This window comes from Hypanus sabinus, chromosome 6 (genome assembly GCF_030144855.1).
Source record: "Hypanus sabinus isolate sHypSab1 chromosome 6, sHypSab1.hap1, whole genome shotgun sequence".
Classification (NCBI taxonomy): domain Eukaryota; kingdom Metazoa; phylum Chordata; class Chondrichthyes; order Myliobatiformes; family Dasyatidae; genus Hypanus; species Hypanus sabinus.
In genome coordinates, this window is record NC_082711.1 from 80,819,261 (window position 1) to 80,846,952 (window position 27,692).

Here is a 27,692-nt window from a genome sequence, read left to right on the forward strand (position 1 = left end):
TGCAAAGAGGAAATTGGCAAGCTTCTGATTCTGTCGTGTAGTGTGTTGTGCTGATATTATTTGCAATACATTCTTTAGACTCTGGACAAACCTTTCTACCAAGCTGACTGGTACAGTGCAGATGTAATATGTCTTATTCCCTTCATTTTTAGGAATGACTGAAACTGTTCCACAACAAACTGTGGTCCATTGTCACTGACTAATTGTTCTGGAACATCAATATTTGAGATGAGGCTTCTCAACACATCTACAGTGTGTGAAGCTGTAGTGGAGGCTGTTGGGAACACTTTTGGCCACTTTGTAGCTGCATCTGCCACTATCAAGAAATTTGTGCCTTTGAATGGTCTGGCAAAATCAACATGAATCCTTTGCTTGGGCAGTACAGGTCATTCCCAGGGATAGAGAGACACCACTCTTGACATCTTTGTTCATATTGGCACCCTGAACAGTGCATGGCAAATTGTTGATTTATCCCAAACCACCAGACATAGCTTAGAGTCAATGCTTTAATTTTGACCATGCCTAGATGACTGGTATGTAGCTCCTCCAACACTAGCTCTCCGCTTGGATGGTACAACAACTTTTAATCCCCACATAAGGCAAACTCCTATCAAGGGCAGGTTCGTCCCAGTGCTGGTAAAAAGAGAGAACTGGTGTTTCTGTTGCACATTCAAAGGTCCATTTATTATCAAAGTTTACAATACTTCTCCTGATAGCCATGAAACCAAGAAAGAAAACAGCAGCACGATTAACAACCCCAAATCCCTCCTCCCCACACAAAATACAAACAAAAATGGAACAGTACATCAATCCCCAAATCTCCCTTTCCTGCACACACAAAAATAGAGAAAGATCAGGCAAAAAAACACAGAATATAAAAAAAACTATAAGACTAAAAAAAAGTTTATAACATGACGGGTGGCCGTGTAGACCTGAGACAGTGTGTTTTATTTTCTGGTTTCTCTTTGGATCACCTCTACTCTGATAGGGAGACTTTCGATTAACATTAGGGAGAATACATCAAGAGGAGTGTATATTTTTGTAAATTTTTCAGGTACTTCCTTTTCCAAGACTAAATGGGACAATCCATCAGCATAATCGTCCTCTTGAATTCAATCTTGTAATTGTGTTCTCCAAGAAACAGAGCAAATCTCTGCACTTGTGCTGCTGCTGTTAGTAGAACACCCTGCTGTAGACTGAAAACGGATGCAAGTTGTCGACAGTCAAATTTTCTCTGCGACGGTAAGGGAACATGATGCAAAGACTATGGGGGATTCACTTCCATCACTCGTACCATGACATGACTGCACCCTATACCATAAGGAGAGGCATCACAGACAAGCTACGCTAGATGATGTGGATCATAATGTGTGAGTACTGTGCCTGACCTCACCATTTCCTCTACCTTTTGGAAAGCCACCTCATACTGCTTTGTCCATTAACATTTCTTCCTGATCTGTAGTAATGATTCCAAGAGGTGGAGCAGCATAACCAGATTTGGCAGGAACTTGTTACAGTAATTGACAAATCCTAAAAAGGATTGCAACTGTGACATGTCCTTTGGCATTGAGACATCCACCACTGATTGAATTTTCTCAGTGCACTTGTGTGTCAGTTATGTGACCACAGTGAGCAATGCTTGGTTTACAAAATTCACACTTGTTGCATTGTGCTTAGCGCCCATAATCATGTAATCTTTTTAAAACTGTCTTGTCATTTTGGAGCTGTTCCATGTCAACCTTGCTGGTAACAACGAGTGCCAGGGCATCCTTGCAGCACCTGGTCCACAGCTTTCTGCCAGAGTGCAGGTGCAGTTGCTACTCCAAAAATAAGCATAGTGTGGCAATAATGCCCGTTGTGTGTGTTACTGGTGAGAAATATTTTGGGCTCTTTTTTCATCTCCATTTATAGGTAGGCTTCAGCTACATCCACTTTGCTGAAGTGTTTTCCTCCGGAAAGGTTTGCAAAGGTATCTTCTATCCTAGATTGATAGTGACCTGTAAATCACCATAGATTCTGACAAATCTATTCTTTTTAGCTACTGGGGTCACTGACATTGCCCATGAGATCCACTCAACCTCGGAAAGAATTCCTTCAGCCTCCATATGATCCAACTCAGTGGCTACTTATTCACAATGGTATAAGGAACTGGATGGGCCTTGTAAAACTTGGGTGTGGCAAGTTTGAGTTTTCCAGTTCTACCCTTGAACACTGCTGTGCAGTACCTTTCTTAATTTACTTTCGGTTGACTCTATTGCAGGAAATGTGGCATGCAAATAGTGGTTGGATCTCCAATCAAGTTGTAGCTGTCTTAGCCAATCAGGCATCCACAATACTGGCCTTCCTGTTTTTACCATGTACATGCCCAATGTGGCTTATTGGTTGTTATATTTCACTGTTACGAATGTCATTCCCACAGGAGTTATTTTTTTCTCCAGTATAAGTTCTTAGTTGAATATTTGCAGACTTTAGTTCAGTATCTTTGAAATGCCATTCAAACTCTTTTTGTGGAATGACTGAACAGCGGAGCCAGTGTCCAAATCCATTTTAATTAGTTTACCGTTCACTTCTGGTGTAAGCCATATTGCTTGTCTCTTTTTGTCCAGTCCTGATGAAGAATCTTCGCCCAAACTTCAACTGTTTACTCTTTTCCATGGATGCTGCCTGACCTGCTGAGTACCTCCAGCATTTTGTGTGTGTTGCTTGTTTCTTGTTAGTTTCCATGTTGTAAATCTGAAGTCAGGAGTGTGACTCCTGTGACACTCTCATCGTTATCAGATTTTTTATCAACGGCATGTAAATTAGTACTTTTTGAAACTGCAACTTAGCTTTTTCTCTCTCCTGTGAAGTCCATTTATTTTTACCTGCCTGATATGCTCTTTGTACTTCATTGCATTTTCTGTAAGTCACCTTCAAGCCTGCATTGGTATGATTTAAGTGAGCTTACAAGTGGCACCAGTGTGGTGCCACAATGATAACAATTTGTTCAGCCAGGGAGGTTTCTGTTCAGATGTTGCAAATTTGTTCATGCTCATTTTCATTTCTGACACAACTCAGTTGAACCTCTGGCTGTGGTTTCTTGTGATAACAGCAATCACAACTGTTCTTTTAAATGTGAATTGTGCTTCAGGTAAAAGTTGTTTGATGCACCATCAATAACTCACACTGAGACGTAAGGCGAGATATCGGCTTTTATTGACTGGAAGAAGGAACCAGGAGTGAGTGTCCATCATACTGTGTCCTGGAGACTGAGGCCGAGCGTCAGGCCTCAGATCGCCTTTATACAGGGGCCTGTGGGAGGAGCCACAGGAGCAGTCAGCAGGGGGCGTGTCCAGACAGGCACATAGTTCACCACATTGTTTTTGAATGCTTTCTTGTAAGATTCCACAAACTAAACAATCTCTCAGTGCATCATTAAGCCCATCATTCAACTGACAATGCTCAGACAATTTCTTCAGTTCAGTTACATAAGCTGAAATATATTCCCCTTCCTTTTGATTCCATTTATGAAAATTAAAGCATTCTGCATTCAACAATTGTTTCGGTTTAAAGCATTACTTTCATGATATTTCAACTAGCTTGGTTGAAGCAGTTAAACTAAGCAAATAGTATCCTCTTCCACCAAATGCACTTAGCAAAACTGCCACTCCTTTCTCATTGGCTATTTCTGTTGCTTCAAAATATTGCTCAATTCGCTTAGTATACATCACCCAGTAATCTTTTATGCTGTCGAATGTGTTAATCTATCCAATGTAGCCAGCCATTTCTGCATTTTTTTGATTTATGATTATTATCACCCACTGCCCATTATTTGTGAATTTTGTCCATTTTGTGCCATTTTTATTTACTCGACCATCTCTATCCTCTGGTGAAGTAGAAAGGTGCTGCGCTCTTTTTTTACTCGAATGTCTTGCTACATTTCAACAGGTACTAAGTAGCCATCTGAGGTTCACTTTAAATCATCTTCATCATCACTGTTATGTAGCTCCAAAACGTAAATCTACTTGAAAGAAAAGCACGGAGTTTTTACTTAATTGAGGTGTGCACATATGATGTGGTAGTATTATGACGTTTGCCATTCACATACCTTTACATATAACACGTAATGAATTATGTAAACAATCCTTAATGAAACAATGTATTTACAATATTACTGATATTACTGAAATACTAAATACACTACACTCCTCCCTGTTCTAATCTGCTTTGTATTTCATTTAAATACATAATTTGTTACTCAGTTAAAAGGTAGTTTTTTTAAAAAGCAAACATGAGGATATCTGCAGATGCTGGAGATTCAAGCAACAGACACAAAATGCTGGTGGAACGCAGCAGGCAAGGCAACATCTATAGGAAGAAGCACTGTCGACATTTTGGGCTGAGACCCTTCGTCAGGACTAACTGAAAGGAAAGATAGTAAGAGATTTGAAAGTAGGAGGGGGAAGAGGAAATGTGAAATGACAGGAGAAGACTGGAGGGGGTGGGGTGAGGCTGAGAGCTGGAAAGGTGATTGGCAAAAGGGATAAAGATCTGGAGAAGGAAGAGGATCATGGGACGGGAGGCCTAGGGAGAAAGAAAGGGGGAGGGGAGCACCAGAGGGAGATGGAGAACAAGCAGAGTGATGGGCAGAGAGAGAGAGAGAAAAAAGAGGAGGGGGAAAAGCTAAGTTTATCAGGGATGGGGTAAGAAGGGGAGGAGGGGCATTAATGGAAGTGATGAGACAGCCTACAGAGGAGAGGTTGACATCCTGACACAGTGGTGCCAGGATAACAACGTCTCTCTCAATGTTCAAAAAACAAGAGAGCTGATTGTGGATTATAGGGGGAATGGAGACAGGCTGGCCCCGATCAACATTCACTGGTCTACAGTTGAGAGGGTGAGTAGTTTCAAGTTCCTGGTTATACACATCACCAATGATCTCACCTGGACTGTACACACCGGCTGTGTGGCAAAAAAGAAGCACAACAGCGTCTCTTCCACCTCAGGCGACTGAACAAATTCAGCAAAGGCCCCCAAATCCTCAAGAACTTCTGCAAGGGCGCCATTGAGAACATACTGATGGGCTGTATCACGACCTGGTACGGGAACTGCACCAACTTTGATTGCTGGCAATGGAATTGCAGAGAATGGAACAGATAGCCCAGTGCATCCGTGGATGTGAACTTCCCTCCACTGAGGACATTTACAGCAGCAGGTGCAGAAAGAATGCCTGGAAGATCATTGGGGACACCAGTCACCCCAACCATAATTTGCTTCAGCTGCTTCCGTCTGGCAAACACTACCATGGCATTAAAGCCAGGACCAACAGGCTACAGGACAGCTTCTTTCTACAAGCCATTCAATGGAGTCATAATGCAAAGGTTTTTACTCCCTCATGTTATCGGATGGATTTTAACTTGTATTTTCCAATGCTTGGAGGGGTTGGATTCGTGCTGAAATTTTGTTACTTTAGTTATTTGTACTTACCACCACCTTCTCTTTTGCCTTCTTCACCCCACCAGTTTCTCAATAATGTTTGCTGAAAATTGGCAGAAATCTGTACATGTGTATGTGAGTGAGTCAAGACTAACATTTAAAATTCCAAATAAGTTTATTTTTCTTGCCTGGCTTGTATTGAAAACTGTTCTTTTTAAAGGTTCACACACAGTGATTAATAAAATTTGATTCTTTATGGATTGAGTAGTTCTTTAGAAACTGTAATGTTCCTTGTTGATTGAAGATTGATAGTAATGTCCTTTGTCTTATCTTACAGTAATCACAGTGATGAGGATGACCTGCCGCCTGCCTTAGCTGCAGCCACACGGAGCAGTCCTCCCCCCGTCAGCAGACTGTCCGCTACTGATGTTCAGCAGTTACAGTACCCCACCTGCATCAAGGTATGAAGTTTACTTTATTGAAATCAATGTAAAATTCTTAAAGATTAAACTGTCCCAGTGTCGGAACATTTTGAAACACAGCAAATCCACAGATCAATAATGAACTAAGTGGTTATTTTAAACTATAGTGTGAACATTGCACATGTATTTAGCTAGTGTGCCTGACTTTTGCACAGTTCTGTAGTAATTTTAAGCATTGTACTGTACTGCTGTTGCAAAAAACAAGTTTTATGACATATGTGAGTGATGATAAACCTGATTCTGATATGGGTCTCTATTGTGGACTGAGAGTGTCAAGGGGTCCTGAGTGGGGAATCATGGTTGGGAGAGGAGAGGGAGCAGGAAGCACCAGACTGACATTCTGTAATGATCAATAAACCAATTGCTTGGAGTCAAATGACCTTGCCTAGTGTCTCAGGACTGGGTGCGTTTGCATCAGCACCTACACCCGCTCCTTGCGTTCCTTCTCTTCCACTCGTCCCATACCACTCCTGCTGCCCCATCCTTTGCTCCTGCCAGATTTACAAACTTGCTCTCCACTCCCATGTTGACAGGTACAGTCCTGTACATACTCTATAGTGCATAAAAGAAGATATGTCCGGGATATGGTTGTTGGGGAGACCCAGTAATCGGGAGCTGTATTAGGTCTGGAGTGAATCGAGCCCTTGTTCTGGGAGTTCAGACTAGTCGGCGATCAGAATGAGGTGAGGATAAAAAGGCTGGAGCCTTTACCTGGATGGGGTCTAACAAAGGACCAAGGATGAGACTGCAAGGTAGAGTAATGGGTACCATTGTAGGAAAGACTTAGTCCGGAAGGAAGGGAGTGTGTAATGTAATTGGATTGGCTGATGTTTTTGATTGAAGGCTGTCCTAAAACAATCTACTGACAGATGCTGTCCAGGCAACATGCACTACTTTTGCCATAATATTTCAGGTGCTGTCTGAAGAAGGGTGTTAATTCATATGTACCTGGTGTAGAATTTGCATCAGGAGTGTAAAGGTGAATCTCAGTGGTACCACCTGGTCAACTTCTGGGACTAGTGTGATTTGAACTAGAAATTTATCTCTGAGGTGAAAAGTTGATTTATATAAACATGATTCTATGGTTTTAAAAATTAAGTGTCTAAGTTTCTGCACCCAAGAAAATATCCATGATTTTCAAATAATCTAGAATGGGTTTTGTCGGCTGCAGCCTGCAGTTATGATTATGGTTTAATGACCCAAGAAGAAATCAATTACATAAGCATTTTTACTTTTGTACATGTGAGGCAAAAGAGGCAAAAATGTCTTCTATTCACACTACATCCATATTCTCTTGACCTCTTTCCCTATTTTATCTACACTGCCATTCATTTCCAAGTTCATGGTAGGTCAGCCAGTCAGTCTGACTGTCTGGGTTTCTCCTGATATGCAGTGTATCACAAAATGGTTACTGCAGTGACTACCAAGTCAATAGATGAGCAAAACAGCTGACCACATCTCCTCCCTATTCCTTCCAAGTCTTGCAAATATTTGTCTTTCAGGTATTTATCCAGATCCCTGTGGATTGTTGCACTTGCATCTGCTATTTCTACTACTGTTAGAAGTTATTCCACATCTTAACGTACAAAACCAGTACATTTTTTTAATGTCATGTCATATTGTAATATAGAACTACAGCACAGAAATTGGCCCTTCAGCCGACTGTTATTCCACCTAGTCAGATCGACCTACACCTGAGCCATAGCCCTACATTCCAAGTATTGGTCAGACTGCACTGAGTATTGTGAGAAGTTTTGGGCCCCTTATCTAAGAAGAGGTGTGCTGACATTGGAGAGACTAGAGGAGGTTCACAAGAATGATTCTGGGAATGAACAGGTTTTCATATGAGGAGCATTTGAAGGCACTGGGCCTGTACTTGCTGGAATTTAGCAGAATAAGGAGGATCACATTGAAGCTTATCAAATATTGAAATGCCTAGCTGAAGAGGAATTTTCTTGTTGTGTGGGAGTCTAGGACCAGAGGACACAGCCTCAGAATAGACGGACATCCATTTAGAACAGAGACGAGGAATTTTTCAGCCAGCGGGTGGTTAATCTGTGAAATTCATTGCCATAGTTAACTGTGAAGGCCAAGTCATTAGCCTCCACAGAGGTCTTAAAACAGAGGTTGATAAGTTCTTGATTTGTCAGGGCATCAAAGGTTACAGGGAGAAGGCAAGGTTGAGAGGTATAATAAACCAACCATGATGGAATGGTGGAGCAGGGCTCGATGGGCAAATAGCTTAATTCTGCTCCTATGTCTTATGGATCTATGGCCTATTTCTGCAAATGCTTTATCCCATCACCATGAGAATTTTTGTCTACAGTATGTGGCCTATAGCCTTTGTGATTTTTCTCACTCAGTTCCCCACAGGCTCATGATTTCCAACAAGAACAACCCTAGCTGTTCTAGTCTTTCCATGTTTCTCTGGAACCTTTTGGTTAAATCTATTCTGCTCTGTCTTAAAAAGCCTCTCTTAATTATTTACAGGTAAACTTTCCAGTGAAAGACTAATTTCTGTTTGTTATCTAAACCTCTTTCTTTCATTCAGTCTCTTTGGAACCAATAAAAATCGAGCCTGCAACAATTGATGTCATAATGAATTGACTAAGTATGATTCCTTGGCCTTGTATTTCGTTTCTGCCTCTTGTTTGTGACATACAACGTTTCAGAATTAGGACCCAGTTACTTACTGTAAATATTTATGAGCACACATTTGCAATTCAAGAACATTTTTTTTTGCCATTTCTTATGGGGAGTTTTATAAATTCCTTGAAAGAGGCATCACATATAGATAGGCTCATAAAGAGGTCTTTTGTACATTGGCCTTCATAATTCCAAGTATTGAGTAGAGGAATTGGGATGTTATATTGAAGTTGAAAAAGACATTAGTGAGGTGAAATTTGGAGTGTTGTGCTCAGTTCTGAACATCTACCGACAGCAGTGGTTGCCAACCTTTTTAAGCCCAAGATCCCCTACCTCTGCCTTGGTGAAAGGCAAGATTGACTTACTAAATCATTTAGACACACACATGCACACTGGGCAGAAGGGACCGGAAGTGGAGCCCCTCAGCCCCGGAAGCAGCCTTTCTTTGCAGGCGGCTTTCCATAGCTGGAGTGTTGCTATGTTACCATTATTTTAATTGGTATTACTTATTTTTATAATGCTCACATTACAACACCTTTAATTCTATGTTTTATTGTTTAATTTTATTTCAACACGAAAAATAAATGAATAAAAATTGACTGTTGCACTCAGTATGATGATTGGGGCTGAATTCTTTCTGCTAGTTCCCTGAAATTTGGCTCATAACTACAGAGAGCCAGTCTGAGACAGTCTGTGAGTTGTCTGTCAATAAGACAGCTCCTGTACTTAGATTTAATAATTTTCATCTGTTTCAGCATAGCACCCTCGCAAACCTCCTGACAGACTGAATATTTGAATGGATAGTTTCCTTTGTTAGACTGAATGTTGAATCTGCCACGTTTTTATCGGTAAACTGGTACTGAGACACCAGTATAAGTTTTAGAGGTTCACAACCTAATGACACCTCTGTTTTTTCCCAGTTCTTTTACATTTGGGGAATGTTGAAATTTAAAGGGGGAGTAGTGTTGCAATGTGAGTATTATAAAGATAGATTGATGCTGATTAGGATAATGGTGATGTAGTGGTGCTCCCGCTGCAGAGAGCTGATTGTGGGGAGAGGTTGTTTCTGGGTTGCAGGGTTTTGCTTCCGGTCTTTTCTGCCTGGTGCACATTTTCCATTTTTTTCCAGGATCTTCTGGGAAAGTCTCAAAGATCGATCAGTCAACTGCGATTTACGAGGATGTTGCCCAAGGACCTGAGTTGTAGGGAAAGATTGAATATATTAGGATTTCATTCCCTGGAATGTAGGAGAATAAGGAGAGATTCATTAGAGCTACACAAAATTATGAGGAATATGGATAAGGTGAAAGCAAGCAGGCTTTTACCACTGAGGTTGAATGAGACCAAAGCTGGAGGTTAAGGGTGAAACGTGAAATACTTAAGGGGAACTTTGTAACTCAAAAAATGGTGTGAGCATGGAACTAATTACCAGCAGAAATGGTGGAAGCAGGTTCGAATTCAGCATCTAAAAGAAATTTGGATAAGTACTTGGGTGGGTGGATTAAGGAGGGCTGTGGTCCAGGTGCAGATCGGTGGCACTGAAGAGAATAACAGTTCAACATGGATTAGATGAACTGAAGGGCCTATTTTTGTGCTGTAGTACTCTATGGCTCTAAATATAATGTGAAATAAGCCCAAATTGTTTGAAACATTTATTTACTTATACTTATAACAATTGTATTTTAACAGAATAATTCAGAAGAAGACCAAACAGATTTAGCTTCTCCAGGAGATCTACTGATGGACTTCACTGAAGCTACTCCTCTGGTTTGTATTTGGTGTCTGCAGTTTTATATAATTCAATTTATTGACCAAAATACCGATTGCAAACATCACCTTGTGAATATTCAAGGAAATAATACTATTTTGCTATTTCTCAAATCTTTGCCCATATACAGTCCTATGCAAAAGTCTTGGGCACATGTAAAAAATCTGTAAAGTGAAGATAGTTCCAAATAATGAAATGGAAAGTTCCTAAATATCAAACAAATTACTATAAAGTACAGTAACCAGTAAAAAAAACTAAATCAAATCAATATTAGGCACGGTCTCCTTCTACCTTTAAAACTCTATCATTTCTCTTTGTTGTGCAGTTTTATAAGAAAGTCGGCTGGTCAGTTTTTCCAGACATCTTGGAAAACTTGCCATAGCTGTGCAGTCTTTTGATATCTTGCTTGCTTCCCAGACAGCCTCGATGATGTTGAGATCAGGAATCTGTGGAGACCATACCATCTGTTGCAGAACTCCTTGTTCTTATTTTCGCTGAGCATAGTTCTTAATGTCCTTGGCTGTGTGATTGTGGTCATTGTCCTACTGCAGAACGAAATTGGGACTGATCAGACTCCTCCCTGATGATACTGTGTGATGGATGAGAATCTGCTTGTACTTCTCAGCATTGTGGCTTCTATTAATTCTGACCAGATCACCAACTGTATTTGCAGAAATGCAGCCCCAAACCTGCAGGGAACCTCCGCTGTGCTTAATTGCTGGCTGCAGACACTCATCCATGTAGCTCGTCTACAGACAAACAGCCTCCTGTTAGAGCCAAGAATTTCAAATTTTGACTCATCAGTCCAGAGCACTTGCTGTCATTGTTCAGCACCCAGTCCTTGTTTTGTTTTTGTGTCCAGTTGATTCTCTTAGCTTTGCTTCCAATTCAACGAAGACCACTTCTGACATGACTTCTCTGGCCTATAGAGGGTTGTACTTGGGTTCCAGTGGTTGCTCTGAGTTCAGAGCTGAAAATAATGCTAGACGACTTCTCCTTTCAAAGGGGCATCAATTTGACATATCTCTTGTCTGCTGCACTCACTTTCTGTGGCCGACCACAATGTTTCTGATCCTCAGCCTAGTCAGTTTCTTTGTGCTTTTTCACATCATGAAACTCCTGTCTGCTGAAAAATTTCTGCTTGGGAGAGAACTTTCTGGTGTAGGCTGACCACCTTGTGTTTTGTTGCTATGCCCACTCTTGCCATGGTGCAGGAACTGATGATTTGAAGGTTAAACTGTTACATCTCCCACACCCTCACCTTTTAATTCACCCAGTCTGATTCCTTCTACACTCATTTCTGTTTCAGTTAATCAGTTTAGTTTAGTTAACTCATTATGTCTTTGATCATTAGCACCTGTTTGTTAAATTAGTTTAATCATGCACTATGTTGTATGCCTACAAAGTGATCATTTTTATCTGAAAAGTGGTCTATTACTGAATGTTACTTTCTTTAACAAAATTCAAAACTCTTTCTGTAACATTTAATTTTGGGGGGAAAAAAGTTCAGAAATCTAAAATTTGTTCTTTTCTATTGACACACTAATGTAGAAGACAAAAATAAACATCTATGACTAAATTTATATAAAAGATCTAGCGTGCCTGTGATTTTTGCACAGTACTGTAATTTTCATCCAGAGTTTCTGATATTTTTGAATTTCCTTTTGTGATACAAAATGGCATCAGAGTTGATGCTCAAAGTCTGGAATCCTGAATAACTTCCTCCCCTGTATTCTCCTATTACCATATTAATACAAGTCCATTAGTGGGAAGAACTTTTTACTTGGCTGAGCTTAATTAATTCAGGACTGTCCAGGAATTGATCTGAAACTACTTGGTTTATTTTGCTCAGATATATATCCATTAAGTTTGAAAATTAAATCATAAGTTCTTCTGTGTTAATTTTGCAACCTTTTATATGTTTCTATTTGCATTTATTATTAAGTAATTTATTTAAAGCATAAACAGCGATTCTAAAACAGGGATGATTAATTTGGCAGAGAGTCTGAGAACAGTTCTGTGAAGGTGTCTTGGCCATATATCATTTTGGAAAGAATTGTATGTTGAAAAATAATTACACTTTGTTCTGTCATTTGAATATTATTTTGAAAGTTTGAGGAACTGAGGGTTTAGAGAAACAGAGAATAGGAATTGAGGCCAGTACAGATCAGCCATGGTTATATTGAATAATGGCACAGGCTTGGTGGATTGGTGGACTTCTACTCCTGTTGTGTTCTTGAACAGACTTGTAATAGTGATTGAATATATGGTTAGGTGAAGAGAATGGAGGATTAAAAGTGGATCTTTCTAAATAAGACTTGATAATGTGAACCATTAATATGGAATTAATTGGTCTGCTTCTGGAACATGCCAATGAATTACTGTAAAATTATTGTCCATTAATTGAAGGTTTGCTGTTTGTATTGCTCATTAGCCTGGAATATGTGCTAGGGTCAAGTGCACCCTAGCTCATAAGTGATCATAAGTAACCTTATGTACATATGTAATGTGTGTAGAATGTGGCTGGGCCCAGAGCTGGGATCTGGAATGCCAAGGGTCAGGAACGAGGGTAGGTTTGCAGCCAGAGCCAGAGTCCAGAGTGCATGTCTATCTCACACTTCTTTTAAACTCATAGATGAAAGTGTGCTTATTTATTAGTGGGAGTAACATGCAATAGTTATGAAAATCTTACAGTCCAGCACCATCAAAGGCAAAATGTTACCAAAGTGTTATTATAGTTCTTTAATAATGATTTATCTCTGATGTCTCCCTTGAGTCAGGGTCCATAGTGTATGTATATTTTTAGCTTCCTTTAAAATCACTGGGTTCACATTTGCGAAGTCCATTGAAATGTAGTAATATACTACTAAATTGAAGTAATATATATCCTTTAAGGCAATATTGCCTTATTACTTTTTCTTTCTTGCAGGTAAGGTACTGTATGTAAACTAGGAGTCAACTGGAAAATTTAAGGTCAATTTGAAGGCATTTAGAAGGATATGAATTTAGTTTGCTTGTTGTATTCACAGATTTGGTTCCTTTTTCTTAAAATCTCTGTCATGACAAGATGGTAAATAATGGTTTCTGTGCAATTAATTGCAATACTGGTGTTTCACAAGATGGCAATATCACTACTTAATTTTTACATTCCTTAATTTTGCAGGTAAAGACTGTGCCAGCTCATCCTTTTTCACCTGTACAGCAATTTCCAGTAAGTACTTAGCAAACAAGAAAGTAGTTAATTGCTGAGTTTTGTTTTAACACTCAGCATATAGTATATTGAATATGCTGCTGGATATGTTTGTCATTTTTCTGTCTTCATTCATCATAACTTTTGCCATGTTGCATTTTCTGGTGTTACTACTGTCTTCACAAATTTCTGCAATATGCATATTTATAGAATATAGATCTTTTCCCTTAACATAATGGATTCCACTGTGTATGTTAAAATATGGTCAGTTATGTTGCAATTTCTCATCATTGTTATCCATTATTTCCAGGTTGAACTAACAGACAACATTTTGCAGTGTTTTGACTTCCCACCATCACCAGGAAAATCCTCATCCACAACACCTTTGAATGTAGCTAGAGCTCCAAGCGACCCCTCAACCATGACATACGTACATGCAGCTAGACCTTCAACTAATCCAGGAAAATCATCAGTAACATCTTTGCATGGCAACAGGCATCTGACTGATCCAGGAAAATCCTCATCAGGGCTGCCTTGGCATGCCACAAGACCCCTGACTGAACCAGGAATGTCATCATCAGTAACACCTTTGCATGCAATCAGATATCCAAGTGATCCAGGAAAATCATCAGTAACACCATTGCATGCAGCAAGACATATGACTGATCCAGCAGTTTCTACATCAGCAATGCCTTTGCATGCAATTAGGTATCTAAGTGATCCACTCCCACCAGTTCAACATGCCACATCTCCAACAGACAGGTAAGGATGGTTCTGTAATGGATTGATGGTTGTATTGAGTCATATCTTGTTTCAGAGTATACTTCAAACATGAAGGAGATAGGGAAAGATTATTTCTCCTCTAATCCATGATCCATGGAGAAACTCTTCAGAAATTGAATTAGTTAATGGGGATGTTCGGGGGTAGTCCACATTATAGCAGATAAGGTACTCGGTACCTTTAAAGTATGAAGGCAGATAAATGTCTGGGACCTGATCATGTATATCCAGCAACACTCTGGAAACTAGGGAAGGAATTGAGGGAACCCTGGCTGAGTTATACTGTATGTAGGATTGTTAGCAACAGGTGAAGTGCCAGAATGCTTGGTCATGCGTAATGGTGTGCCCTTATTTAAGAAGGCCTGCAGCAAAAAACCTGGGAACCATAGACTGGTAAACCTAACATCTGTGGTAAGTAAATTAGTAGAGGAGATTCTGAGGGATACATGTACTTGGGAAGTTGGGTTGATGAGGGTAAGCACAGTTTGGTGCATGGTTGATCATGTCTCACAGATTTGACTGAGTTTTTTGAAGAAATACCCAACCAAGAAGGTTGTTTGGAGCAGAGCAGTAGACATGGTCTATATGATGTTTATTAAGGCCCCTATGATAAGTTTCTACAAGGCATGATGCTATAGAAAGTCAGAACACATGGGATCCAGGGTGAGCTGGCTAATAGGGTCCACAATTGGGTTGATGGTAGGAAGCAAATAGTACTGGTGAAAGGTTATTTCTTGCACTGGAGACCCATACTTGAAGTGTCCTTGGGGATCAGTGCTCAACCCATTGTTATATGTCATTTATAATGATAGAATGAGAATATATCAATATGATTTGTAAATTTGCAGATTACACTAAAATAGGTGGAGCAGTGAACAGTGATTCAAAGTTCAAAGTAAATGCATCATCAAAGTGAGTATATATCACCATTTCCTACCCTGAGATTCGCTTTCTTGCAGGCTTTCACAGTAGAACAGAGAATTACAATAGAATCAATGGGAAAACTACACACAAGGACTGACAAACAACTAATGAGCAAAAGAAGACAAACCATACAAATATAAAAATCACAAATAATAAATAATACTGAGATCAAGAGTTGTGGAGTGCTTGAAAGTGAGTCCATAGGTTGTGGAATCAGTTCAATGTTGAGGTGACTGAGGAACCTCATGGTTGAAGTGTAATAACTGTTCTTGAACCTGGTGGTATGGGACCTTAGGTTCCTGTGCCACCTTCCTGATGGTAGCAGTGAGAAGAGAGCATGGACTGGATGGAGGTTATCTTTGAGGATGGATGTTGCTTTCTTGTGGCTGCTCTCTTTGTAGATGTGCTCAATGGTGGGGAGGGTTTTTCCTGTGATGGACTGGGAGTATTCAGCACTTTCTGTATGCTTTCCATTCTTGGGCATTGGTGTTTCCATACCAGGCTATAATGTAACCAGTCAGGATACTTTCCACTGTGTGTCTATCCAAGTTTGTTAAAATTTCAGATGACATGCCAAATTTATGCAAACTTTGACAAAAGTAGAAGTGTTGCCGTGCTTTCTTTGAAATGGCACTTACGTGCATGTCCCAGAATATGATATGATATGAGAACACCATATGATGATACAATTTGAAATGATAACACCAAGGAATTTAAAGTTATTGACCCTCTCCACCTGCAATTTCCTAATGAGAGCTGACTCATGGACCTCTGGTTTCTTCCTCCTGCAGTCAATAATCAGCTCTTTTTGGGTTTACTGACTTTGAGTGAGAGGTTGTTGACATTATTTGACCATATTTTCAATCTACCTGCTATATGCTGATTTGTCACCACCTTTGATTTGGCCAACGTCAGCAAACTTGAATATGGCATTGGAAGTGTACTTAGCCTCATGGTCATAAGCATAAGATGTGGAGACCAAGGGGCTAAGCACAAAGCCTTGTGATCCACCTGTGCTGACGTTGATTATGGAGGGAATTTTGTTGCCAATCCAAACTACAAGTGAGGAAATGAAGGATCCAGTTGTACGAGGAAGTACCTTGGAATGTATTGATTAGTTTTGAGGGGACGATAGTGTTGACTTCCAGTCATGATGGCGCCTGCATATAATGCTCTTTTGATCAACATCATCTGGATAGATTATGGAACCAGCTTTTTCCACTTCTTTTATGTATTTTACATTTGTTTCTGGTCTTGAATGTGATTGTGGAACTGTTGGAGCCTGTGTTTTGCTGTTTGCAGTCTCCGAGAGGATTCCGGTAGGCAGAGACAGTGTGAGCGAACCTCTTAGCGAGAAGGCTGCAAGATGGCATGCGAGTTTACCCCATTTCGCCAGTTTTAACTTCCATTGTTTGTCAATTAAAGTGATGAGGACAATTGAAATGTCAAGGCGAGTGCAGAAGTTTGGAGATCATTTGGGTGTTTCAGCACTCTGCAGTCTCCAAGAGGATTGCAAGAGGCAGTGTGCACGAACCTTGTAGCAGGCAAGATGGGGCACAAGCTGATTAAATCAACAAAGGAGATTGAAGCATCAAAGTGAGTGCAGAGGGTGAGCACCAGCTGCTTGCCTTTGGATCAATTACTCTGTACTGGTGAGAGGAGAGAATGCCACTGTGCCTGAAGGGTGCTGCCCAGGTTGTTTGCGTATTTTAGATGCGGACTTGGACTATACACACTTTCTTTAAGTCTTACAATTTTAATTCTGTGTTTTTCATCTTTTTTTTTTAATCTTTCCTGTTATTTTGTGCGGGAGGAGGGATTTAGGGGTTGATGTGCCTGTTCCAATTTTTGTTTGTTTTTTTTGTGAGTTGGTGGGATTTGGGAGTTGATGATCGTGCTGCCTTTCTATTCTTTCTTGGTTTCGTGGCTACCTGGAGAACTGAAAAACTTTAGAGTTGTGTACTTTGATAATAAGTGAACCTTTGAATGCTGAGCTGAAGCCAATAAAGAACATCCTGATGTATGTACAGAATCTTTACTGTTCAGATGTTCCAAGGCTGAGTGAAGAGCCAATGAAATGGCATCTGCTGTGGACCTGTTGTGATGGTAGGCAAATTAGAGTCGATCCAAGTCACTCCCGGGCTGGAGTCAATATGCTTCATGACCAGCCTCTCAATACATTTCATCATAGTGGATGTAAACCGAGTGTAGGTTCGTGCTACTGTAGCTCATCCACTTCAAGGTTCAATGTGTTGTGCATTCAGAGATGCTCTTCTGCACACCACTGTTGTAACGTGGTTATTTGAGTTACTATTGCGTTCCTGGCAACTTAAACCAGTCTGTCCATTCTTCTCTGACCTCTTTCAATAGCAAAGCATTTTTGCCCACAGAACTGCTGCTCTCTGGATGTTTTTTTGTTTCTCACACCAATCTTTGTAAACTCTAGAGACTGCTGTGCATGAAAATCCCAAGAAATCAGCAGTTTCTGAGATACTTAAACCACTCCATCTGGCACCAACAATAATTCCATGGTCAGGTCTCTTAGACCACATTTTTTCTTCATTCTAATGTTTGGTATGAACAACAAATGGACCTCTTGACCATGTCTAGCTGATTAGATATTTGTGTTAATGAGCAGGTGTAAAGGTGTACTTAATAAAGTGGCCACTGCCTGTAAATGCCACTGGGCAATCGAAATTCAGGCAGGTTACCACATTCTTCTTGAGCACTTGAAGCAGGTGGGTTCTTCAGACTGCCGAAGCGAGAGGCTGAAGATGTCAGTAAACACTCCAAATTAGCATAGTTCTTCAGTACTTGGCCAGATGATTATCAGTGAATATGGTTATCAGGAATTACAGTGGGATTTTAATCAACTTGTTAAGTAGACTGAGGATTGGCAAATGGAGTTTAATTCAGATAAATGCAAGGTCTTACATTTTGGAAAGATAAATCAAGATAGGACTTTCACAGTGAATGATATGGCCCTGGAGAGTGTTGTAAGACAGAGATATTGACGTATACATTTCCTGAAAATAGTGTCTCAGGTTGAAAGGGTGTGGAAGGAGGCTTTTGGCATGCTGGCCTTCATTAGTTAGAGTACTGAGTATAGTTGTGATGTTATGTTACTGTTGTACAAGATGTTGATGAGGCCACATTTGAAATATTGTGTTCAGTTTTGGCCACTCTGCTGTAGAAAAGATGCCATTAAGTTGGAAAGAACACAGAAGAAATTTACAAGGAGCAACACACGCATCTAGCCAGAGTACGCTCGTGACGCTAGCAATAACAAAAGGTCACGTGAGTCAAAAAGAAAATAAGGGTCTGGGGCTAAATTAACGAGGGACTGAGGCTAAATTTACATAACAAGAATAAACTAACATAACAAGGATGACGTTAATTGGAACTTTTACAGCGTTTGATAGTGGCATTGAAGACTGGGCAACTTATATTGAAAAAATAGAGTTATATTCTGATGCTAACGATGTAAATGAAGAAAAGAAAGCCAGTGTCTTACTTAGTGTAATGGGCGTGAAAACATACAGGCTGCTATGGAGCTTGTTAACCCCTGAAAAGCCAGCTGACAAAACGTTTAAGCAAATAGTAGACACTCTTCAACAGCATTTAAACCCCAAACCATTGGTCATTGCTGAAAGATTTAAATTTTACAATCAGAATCAGAGCAAAGGTGAAAGCATTTCTGAATATTGTACTGAATTGCGTAAATTATCAGAACATTGTCAATTTGGAGCGGGTCAATCAGATGCATTGAGGGATAGGTTAGTGTGTGGCATGTACTGTGAAACCACACAGAAGAAGCTCCTGCGTGAGAAAGACCTTGCATTCGAGAAAGCGCTAAACATCTCAATATCATTAGAAATAGCCGCATGAGGTGCTTCAGAGATACAACAAAGATTTCTGGAATACACTACGATTTAAAATGTCACTAAGCAGAAACAAAGGAAAGAAATGTTACTGTTGTGGGGACATGCTGAACAGAAATGAAGGAAAAAAATGTTACCATTGTGGGAACATGTCACAAGACCCTGATTACTGTTAATTTAAAGACAAAGAATGCAGGAACTGTGGCAAACAGGGCCACGCTGGCAGAGTATTCAAAGCTAGTAAACAGCAGGAAAAGGACAAAATACAGAGAAACAAGAAACCCCAGGAAGGAAAATACAACAAGGTACACAAAATGGAAGAAGGCAGTTCTGAAGAAAGCAGTTCTGATGAAAACGACTCAAACGAAAGTGAATTGTCTTGTCTGCAACTTCACAGCATGAAAGAGATAGGTGATCGAAGGATCACTCCACAAGTGGCAGGCGTGAGATGAAAATGGAGCTGGATACAGGCTCAGCTTTAACAGTGATCTCTGTACACGACTACAAACAACTGCTTTCTCACATACCTCTGAAACGAATTAAACTACTGCTAAAGACTTGCACAGGACAGAAAGTGCATCCCAAAGGTAAAATTAAAGTGACAGTGACCTACGGGGGACAAAACCCAGCAGCTGAACCTCTATGTACTGGAAAATGGAGGACCACCGTTGCTGGGACGTGAATGGCTCAGGAAAATCCAGTTGAATTGACACACCAGCAAGGCACTAGATGTGTCAACAAAGGAGGGCACCTTGGCGGGGAAGATGTCCGCAGCTCTCCTCTTACCCATTGTCAACTATTACAATGACGAGGAGGAGCTAGACAGAGTCGACAGGGAGACAGATATTGCCAATAGGCAGGATGATGAAGACGACCTGGAAGTAAAAGAGCAGATGTACCAGGAGAAATTGACATCTCTCAAAAGACAGCTACAGCAGTTACAGGAAGGCACTTTGCAGAAGTATCAGAAAAGGATAAAGGAACTAGATCACAATACAAGCAAGGAATACAAAATGCAGAGCTTTTTCTGCAACTGGAGACAGAAAAAGTGGACAGGAATTATATTAGAGAGAAGAAAGAAGCGGAGAGAGTGCAGAAGCCCCCACCTCAGACCGGCCCGAGCCGCAACCACCTCACGCAGCCTGTCAACACCATGAGCGAGGCCAAGACGGAGCAACAATCAGAACAGCAGCAGCAACGGCCAGACAAACCCAAATCCCTGGGGAGAAAAAAGTCATCGCAACAAAGGTTCTTGGAACAGTAAAGTGGTTCAATGTACAAAATGGATATGGATTCATCAACAGGAGTGATACAAAGGAAAATGTGTTTGTACATTAGACCGCTATAAAAATGAATAACAACGGAAATACCTCCGCAGTGTTGGAGACAGTGAAACTATGGAGTTCAATGTAGGGGAAGGTGAAAAGGGTGCCAAAGCAGCAAATGTAACTGGTCCCAGAGGAGTTCCAGTCCAAGGAAGCTGATACGTCAAGGACAGAAATCATTATCATCGCTGCAACCCTTGCCACCAAGGTCCACCATGTAATTACCAACAGAACATTGAAGGTGGAGAGAAAGGAGATGGAGCAGAGTCAGCCACAGATGGAGAAAACTAAAATTATCAAAATCAGCAACATCGTACTCCTTACAGAAAATAGCGTTACCCACTTAGTTTGTTGTCGCTATGGTCTCTGCCCACAATATAGCAACCAGCCTCAGAGAAATTACTGACAGTGGTGAAATAAATGGAAACCAGGTTGCTGGAGAAGAAGGTAAACTTAACAGAGGACAAAATCAATTCCATTCAAACAGCAGCTTTCGCACAAGGTAAATCTTGAACTGACTTTTTCCTCCATTGAGAATCATACACTTAATCCTTTGCAGGAAAGTTTCTTTTGCACGTACATATTTTGAATCTTCAGCCAATGTGTCTTATTTTTTACAAAGAAGTTAGGATACAGCAGCATCAAAGCAGAGGCAAATTATGGCAACAAACTGTAAGGTTTCTGTTAGTGTATTTTCACACCTGTGCTGAATGTGTATCTGAAGGAATTCTCACTCTGAGCCAGACAGATAGCACTGCAGGTAATCTTTAATATAGGCAAAACTGTACTTTAACAGCAGCTTAAGAACAATGGAATGAACAACAGGATTTCAATCAACTGGAAGATTACTGGTAAAGTACTGATCTTTCTGTAAGTCATTTTATTGCCCCGACTTTTGAATAACTAGTAGAGACAGCAGATCACCAACCACTTCTTTTGTTGGTGGCAAGTCATCTTTGAAGCAGACCTTGGAAAGTCCCTATGCTCAAAGGTCAACTTTTTATGACTTTTATATGGAAATCTGTATTAAAACAAACAAGTTCATTGACAGACATTACTCAGAGGGGCAGAGAAGACCCCCCCCGAAAAGACTTGAATTATAATAATAATAATAATAATAATAATTATTATTATTATTATTATTATTATTATTACATTACTTTGTTATAATTTCATGTTATTAAGTTACTAATTAAACAATGGGTGGGCGTTTGGATATTAAGGGTACACATACAGTATTTGTTTAGCGTTTTAAAAAAAAGTTGATACACTTTTTAAATAAAAGGGGAGGAGTGTACCATATAGCCTACTGTATAATATGGGACTATTTTATGTCGTAGTATCACATAATTGAGCATGCACTATGGGGCATGTATTGATCTGTATATAAGTTTTCAGTTTGGTTTTAGTTAGTAAAAAGAACCCTGTTAACGTAGCTTCAGTCTCCAGCGTTTTTATTTATGATATTGTTGTGTAAATGGCCACATACACAACGCAAAGCAAAACCACTGGGAGACTATGCCAGGACATTGACATTGTATGACGTGCTTCCAAATAACAAAGTTCCAAACTCAAAAAAACATGTTTTCAGTCTTTTAATACGAAACCACCAAAGATGAACTATCTTGTAACAATTTTTTAAAAAGTGAAACTAAATTGGCAATATAGCAATCTTAGTGTTCAAAACAGTATAACTAAGTGTTCTAATTAGCAATATTAGAGTTAGCATTCTAAATGTATTTAAGCGATCTAATAGTGTTCCAATTAACAGTCAAATAGCGGTCACGTGGCTCACCCCCTCTCCACTAACAACTAACTAACCCAAAGTGTAGATATATAAATATACTCATTGGCTTCTACCGCACCCCAACTCATGTGGCAGGTTACCATAATAAATGTGCCAAAAATACAATACAGGCAGAAAACAGACACATGGCTCCTACATCCCAGTCCCTTAATTATTACACTATAATAATTACAACATAATGCTAAAATAGGGACAAAATCTTCAAGGACAAACATCTCAACATTTATACAAATGTCCTCTTTCTTCTTTCTTCTTCCAATCAAGTCATGTAACAGTCATCTAGGCCAGGGGTTACCAGCACTTAGCCAACTACAGTGTGACCTTTACCATCACTTTCTGTCAAATCAGTAAGTCAAGTCAAAATCACGAAGCTTCTAGAGTTGCAGCTCCTGAAAACTCTGCTCCTGTAGAAGACAGATCTTGGTTATAGGCCTGTCCAGACATCTGGTCTTAGCTTCGATGTGCACCTGCCGCACAAATCCTTTTCTATCTTGAAAGACGTGAATGAATCTTCCCACAATCTATGAGCGCAATGTCTCCTGGGAGGAAACTGCGTTTTATACCTGACAATTTCTGACATTCCTGTAACTGTGGTAAATACTTCTTGACCCACCATTTCCAAAGCAAGTTTGACATGTACCTGCTTCCATCTACGATGAGCATAAATGTCTTCCTTTTGCAAATTCCTGGTGGTAAGGCTGATGAGGTCATCAGAAGGAATAGTTGGTTGAGTGTTTGTACTTGCAAATCATTGGGATTGGAGGATGTTTTAGTAATTGGATGACCATCAGTAATAGCCTCTACTTCACAATGATATGTGTGGAAACCCTATTCATAAAGATTGTGTATATTTATTTGGTGGGACACGAGGACCTTTTGCACAGACCTGATCAATCTCTCCTGTTTTCTCCATGATGTGAACCACCTAGAGCAGAGGTCGGCAACCTTTACCACTGAAAGAGCCATTTGGACCCGTTTCCCACAGAAAAGAAAACATTGGGAGCCACAAAACCCGTTTGACATTTAAAATGAAATAACACTGCATACAACGTTTTTTTTACCTTTATGCTATGTATAAACAAACTATAATGTGTTGCATTTATGAAATCGATGAACTCCTGCAGAGAAAACGAAATTACATTTCTGCATGCAACAAAAACATTTTGAACTCCGAAAAAAAGACGTTGGGTTGAAGGTTACTTTTAACTAAAATACTCAATGTCTATTTGAGTCCTTCTTGTATTTATGAAAAACGCCGACCTTAAATTGTCTGCCAGCAGCAAAATAACGTCAGCCAGCTGTCAACCGGAAATTTAAAAGGACTATTTCACTGAACAATGAAAAAATATGAATATACGTAAAATAATAGGCAATTAAAATATTTATCATACTTGGTTAATGGGATTTCTGCTCCTGGACCTCAGCGCACAGCGTCTGCACATCAGGGCTGTATGACGTCACCTTCATCTTTACACAGGATCGCAAGCTGTCATCTGTGAGGCGTGCGCAATGTTTGTTTTTAATAAAGTTCATGTTGGAGAACACCTGCTCACATACATATGTGGATCCAAAGATCGACAGGACTCCAAGCGCATACTTTTTAATGTTTACATAAATGTCAGGGATAGCATTCCATGTTTCGAACACAAGTTTGTCCAGTTTGGGGAGGTTTTCAATATCACTCCATTTGTGATTCTGAGCAAGAACAGCCTTCTGACGGGCAACATCTTCAAGGTCTGCTGTCAAGCGTCTAAACTTGGACACCCATATGTCTTTGTTGGCTATGTCGGCCAGTTCCATCTCAAGATCAGGTTGACTCACACCTGCCAATGCAGTCGTATTCAGTAGGGATGGATCGATGCTTAGGGGAGTGACCGGGAAGGATAATGTGTTTTTTTCCTCTCTGAACTCACAGAAGCGTTTCCCAAACGATGTTTGCATTGCGCTGATTGCAGACTGTAAATACTCCGAATTTATCATGTCGTGACCTTGTTTGAACTATCTCAAATTGGGGAATTGAGACAATGTGCCTTTCTGTAAATCTCTGGCAAGCACTGTCAACTTGCGTTCGAATGCCAAAACATCCTCCAACATGTGCAGGGCTGTACGTCCTTTCCCCTGAAGAGCTGTGTTCAGCGTGTTCAGGTGCACTGTCATGTCTACCATGAAGTGTAGATTTTCCAGCTACTTTGGCTGTTCCAGCTCAGGAAAGGTGAGCCCGTTGCTGCCCAGGAAAGTTTTCACTTCTTCCAGACACACGACAAAGCGTTTCAGCACCTCCCCTCTGGACAGCCAGCGATAAAAACACGTTGTAGCGGTGTGCTACACGCAGTCAGTAAAATGCAGTCAAAGATAACTTTATTCGAACTGAACAGCCTTGCTTTTAAGCCTCCCTCAACCCGCCACCCATGGGCGCGGATGCTCCAAAAGACACGTACTCACAAACCCCCGTAGGCTATCTCCCTTAGCCTGAATGCTGGCTAATTGTGAGCCGGTTCGGATGTGCCAAGAAATGGGTCGGCACAATGTTTTATTTAGATTATACAAGATCACCATAATCTTCAAATTTAGAATTACATTTCAAAAACTAACAAACTAACATAAAATACATTTTAATTAAATACTGACCATTTATTTTCCAAAGCCACAGGGAGCCGCAGCACAGAGATGAAAGAGACGCATGCGGCTCCAGAGACGCATGCGGCTCCGGAGCCGCGGGTTGCCGACTCCCGACCTAGAGTGTTAGAAATCCACAATTCCTCTTTGAAGAAGGACATCAATGACCCCACTTCTCAATGACTTTACTCAACTCACACTCAGCTCTAACAAAGTTTATCGCACTATCAGAGAGCAATTCACGAAGCTGTTCCCATCTTGCTATAAAGCGTCAAAGTGCATTGACAAAGGAATCTGTGTCTAAACAAGATACCACTTCAATGTGTACAGCTCATATAGCTTGTCAGGTTTCTTTTGTTGACAAAATGCAGCGGCTACTTTAAAACAAACCAAAACCACTGAGAGACTAATCCAGGAGATCAACACTGTATGACACATTTCCAAATAACGAAGTCCCAAAGTTGAAAAAGGTACATTTGATTCTTTCTTTTCATATTTTATTATTATTATTATTCAAAAATAACACAAGTACATCGAAGTAACAACACTTACAATGCCTCCAAAAAAAATTATCTTAAAGATTGAAAATTTTTGTGAATAAAAAAACCCTACTAAGCAAGAAAAATGAGAGAAAAAAAAGAAACCCATTAGGGGTACAACCCCGGAGCCATGCATCATACAAAAAGCTTCTAAAAATAAGCATCAAGCCGCCAACAAGAAAGAAAAATATATCAAGAAGAAAAAATTACACTTAGATCATGGAGGAAATCTATCAGTTAATTGCAATGATAATAACGAGCAAATGAGGCCCATCTCTTTAAATCAAATAAAGGTTCAAAGGTTTGACTCCTTTCTTTCTAAATCTTTTTATTATTATTAGTAATATGGACAGAATACAAATGATATATTAATAAAGAAATTACAAACATACAAATTCCATTACAGATGAAAAAAAACATAAACAATAGTTACAATATAAATGAGTTTACCAAGATGTAAACCATACAATATATGTATGAACATGTTAAGTCTAAATATTTCATAATATATGATATAAAAAAAACAGAAAAAAGAAAGAAAAAAAAATATAATGCAAAATTAGCTCATCTACTAATCTAATAACTAATAAAGAAGAAAAAAGAAGCAAAAAAAAGAAAAAAAAAGAGAAAAAAAAAACAAGGGGGTGTTTATAATATCTCACAAGAATAAATATTCATCAATGCCGACACTTCCGGTCCTCTCAACATACATAAGCTAAAAGCTGGGAAATCAAATGAACTTGGAACAGGGTCATATTACATCATATGAAAATGTTGAATAAATGGTCTCCATAACTTTTCAAATTTAATAGAAGTCTCAAAAACACCACTTCTAATTTTTTCTAAATTTAAACATAACATAGTTTGAGAGAACCAATTAAATACAATGGGAGGATTAATTTCCTTCCAATTCAACAATATAGATCTTCTAGCCATCAGAGTTAGAAATGCAATCATTCGACGGGCAGAAGGAGATAAATGCAGTGAGTCTAACATTGGTAAATCAAAAATTGCGGTAATGGGATGAGGTTGTAAATCAATATTCAAAACTGCAGAAATAATATCAAAAATATCTTTCCAATATTTTTCCAAAAATGAACAAGACCAAAACATATGAGTTAAAGACGCAATTTCAGATTGACATCTATCACAGATGGGACTAATATAAGAGTAAAAATGAGCTAATTTATCCTTGGACATATGGGCCCTATGTACGACCTTAAATTGTATTAATGTATGTTCGGCACATATCGATGATGCATTAACTAATTGAAGAATTCTATCCCAATTCTCACTAGAAATAATGTTAAGCTCTCTTTCCCAATCCTTTTTGGTCTTATAAAGGGACTCTGAACGTATCTTCATAATTATATTTTAAAGTTTTGAAATAAGCCCTTTTTGAAAAGGGTCTAATTCAAATAAACACTCCAAAATATCCGAAGGCACAAAATTTGGAAACGTAGGGAGTACAGAACTTAAAAAATGTCTAATCTGTAAATATCTAAAAAAATGAAATCTAGGCAAGTTATATTTGTTGGATAATTGCTCAAAAGACATAAAACAATTGTCCAAAAATAAATCAGAAAATCTTAGTAATCCCTTAGTTTTCCAAGCTGAATAAGCTTGATCTATAATGGAAGGGTGGAAAAAACAATTAGATACAATAGGACTATTTAAAATGAATTGAGTCAACCCAAAAAATCTCTGAAATTGAAACCATATACGTAAAATATGTTTAACTATCGGGTTGTCAATTCGTTTCGGCAATTTAGAAAGAGCAAAAGGGAGAGAAGTCCCTAAAATAGAACCCAGAGCATAAGCTGATACAGATTTAATTTCTAAACTCACCCAGCGAGGGTCGAAAGATCCACCCCAATCTTTCAACCAGCATAACAAGTATCTAATATTAACTGCCCAATAATAAAATCTGAAATTAGGTAATGCTAACCCGCCTACCTTTTTTGTCTTCTGTAAATATATTTTACCTAACCTGGGATTTTTATTCTGCCATATATATGAGGAAATTTTTGAATCAACATTAGTAAAAAAAGATTTCGGAATAAAAATTGGTATCGCTTGAAAAATATATAAAAACTTAGGTAAAATAACCATCTTCATAGCATTAATCCTACCTATTAGGGATAAAGATAATGGTGACTACTTAGTAAATAAACCTTTAATCTGATCAATTAAGGGTAAAAAATTAAATCTAAATAAATCTTTATGGTTTTTTGTGATTTTGATCCCTAAATAAATAAAAGAATCATTAACTAATTTAAAAGGTAAATTTCCATAAGTTGGGACCTGTCTATTCAAAGG

At 39.3% G+C, this 27,692-nt stretch overlaps 1 protein-coding gene across 1 annotated transcript in view; it reads left to right on the forward strand.

Moving 5' to 3' along the window:
- The window catches only part of LOC132395619 (band 4.1-like protein 4B), a 339,992-nt gene that overhangs the window by 297,195 nt on the left and 15,105 nt on the right, over positions 1–27,692 (forward strand). Inside the window, exons 21-24 of the mRNA XM_059972481.1 lie at positions 5,753–5,876; positions 10,233–10,310; positions 13,475–13,522; positions 13,812–14,263. Of these exons, the coding sequence (XP_059828464.1) occupies positions 5,753–5,876; positions 10,233–10,310; positions 13,475–13,522; positions 13,812–14,263 (702 nt within the window). The remainder of the gene's footprint in view (positions 1–5,752; positions 5,877–10,232; positions 10,311–13,474; positions 13,523–13,811; positions 14,264–27,692) is intronic.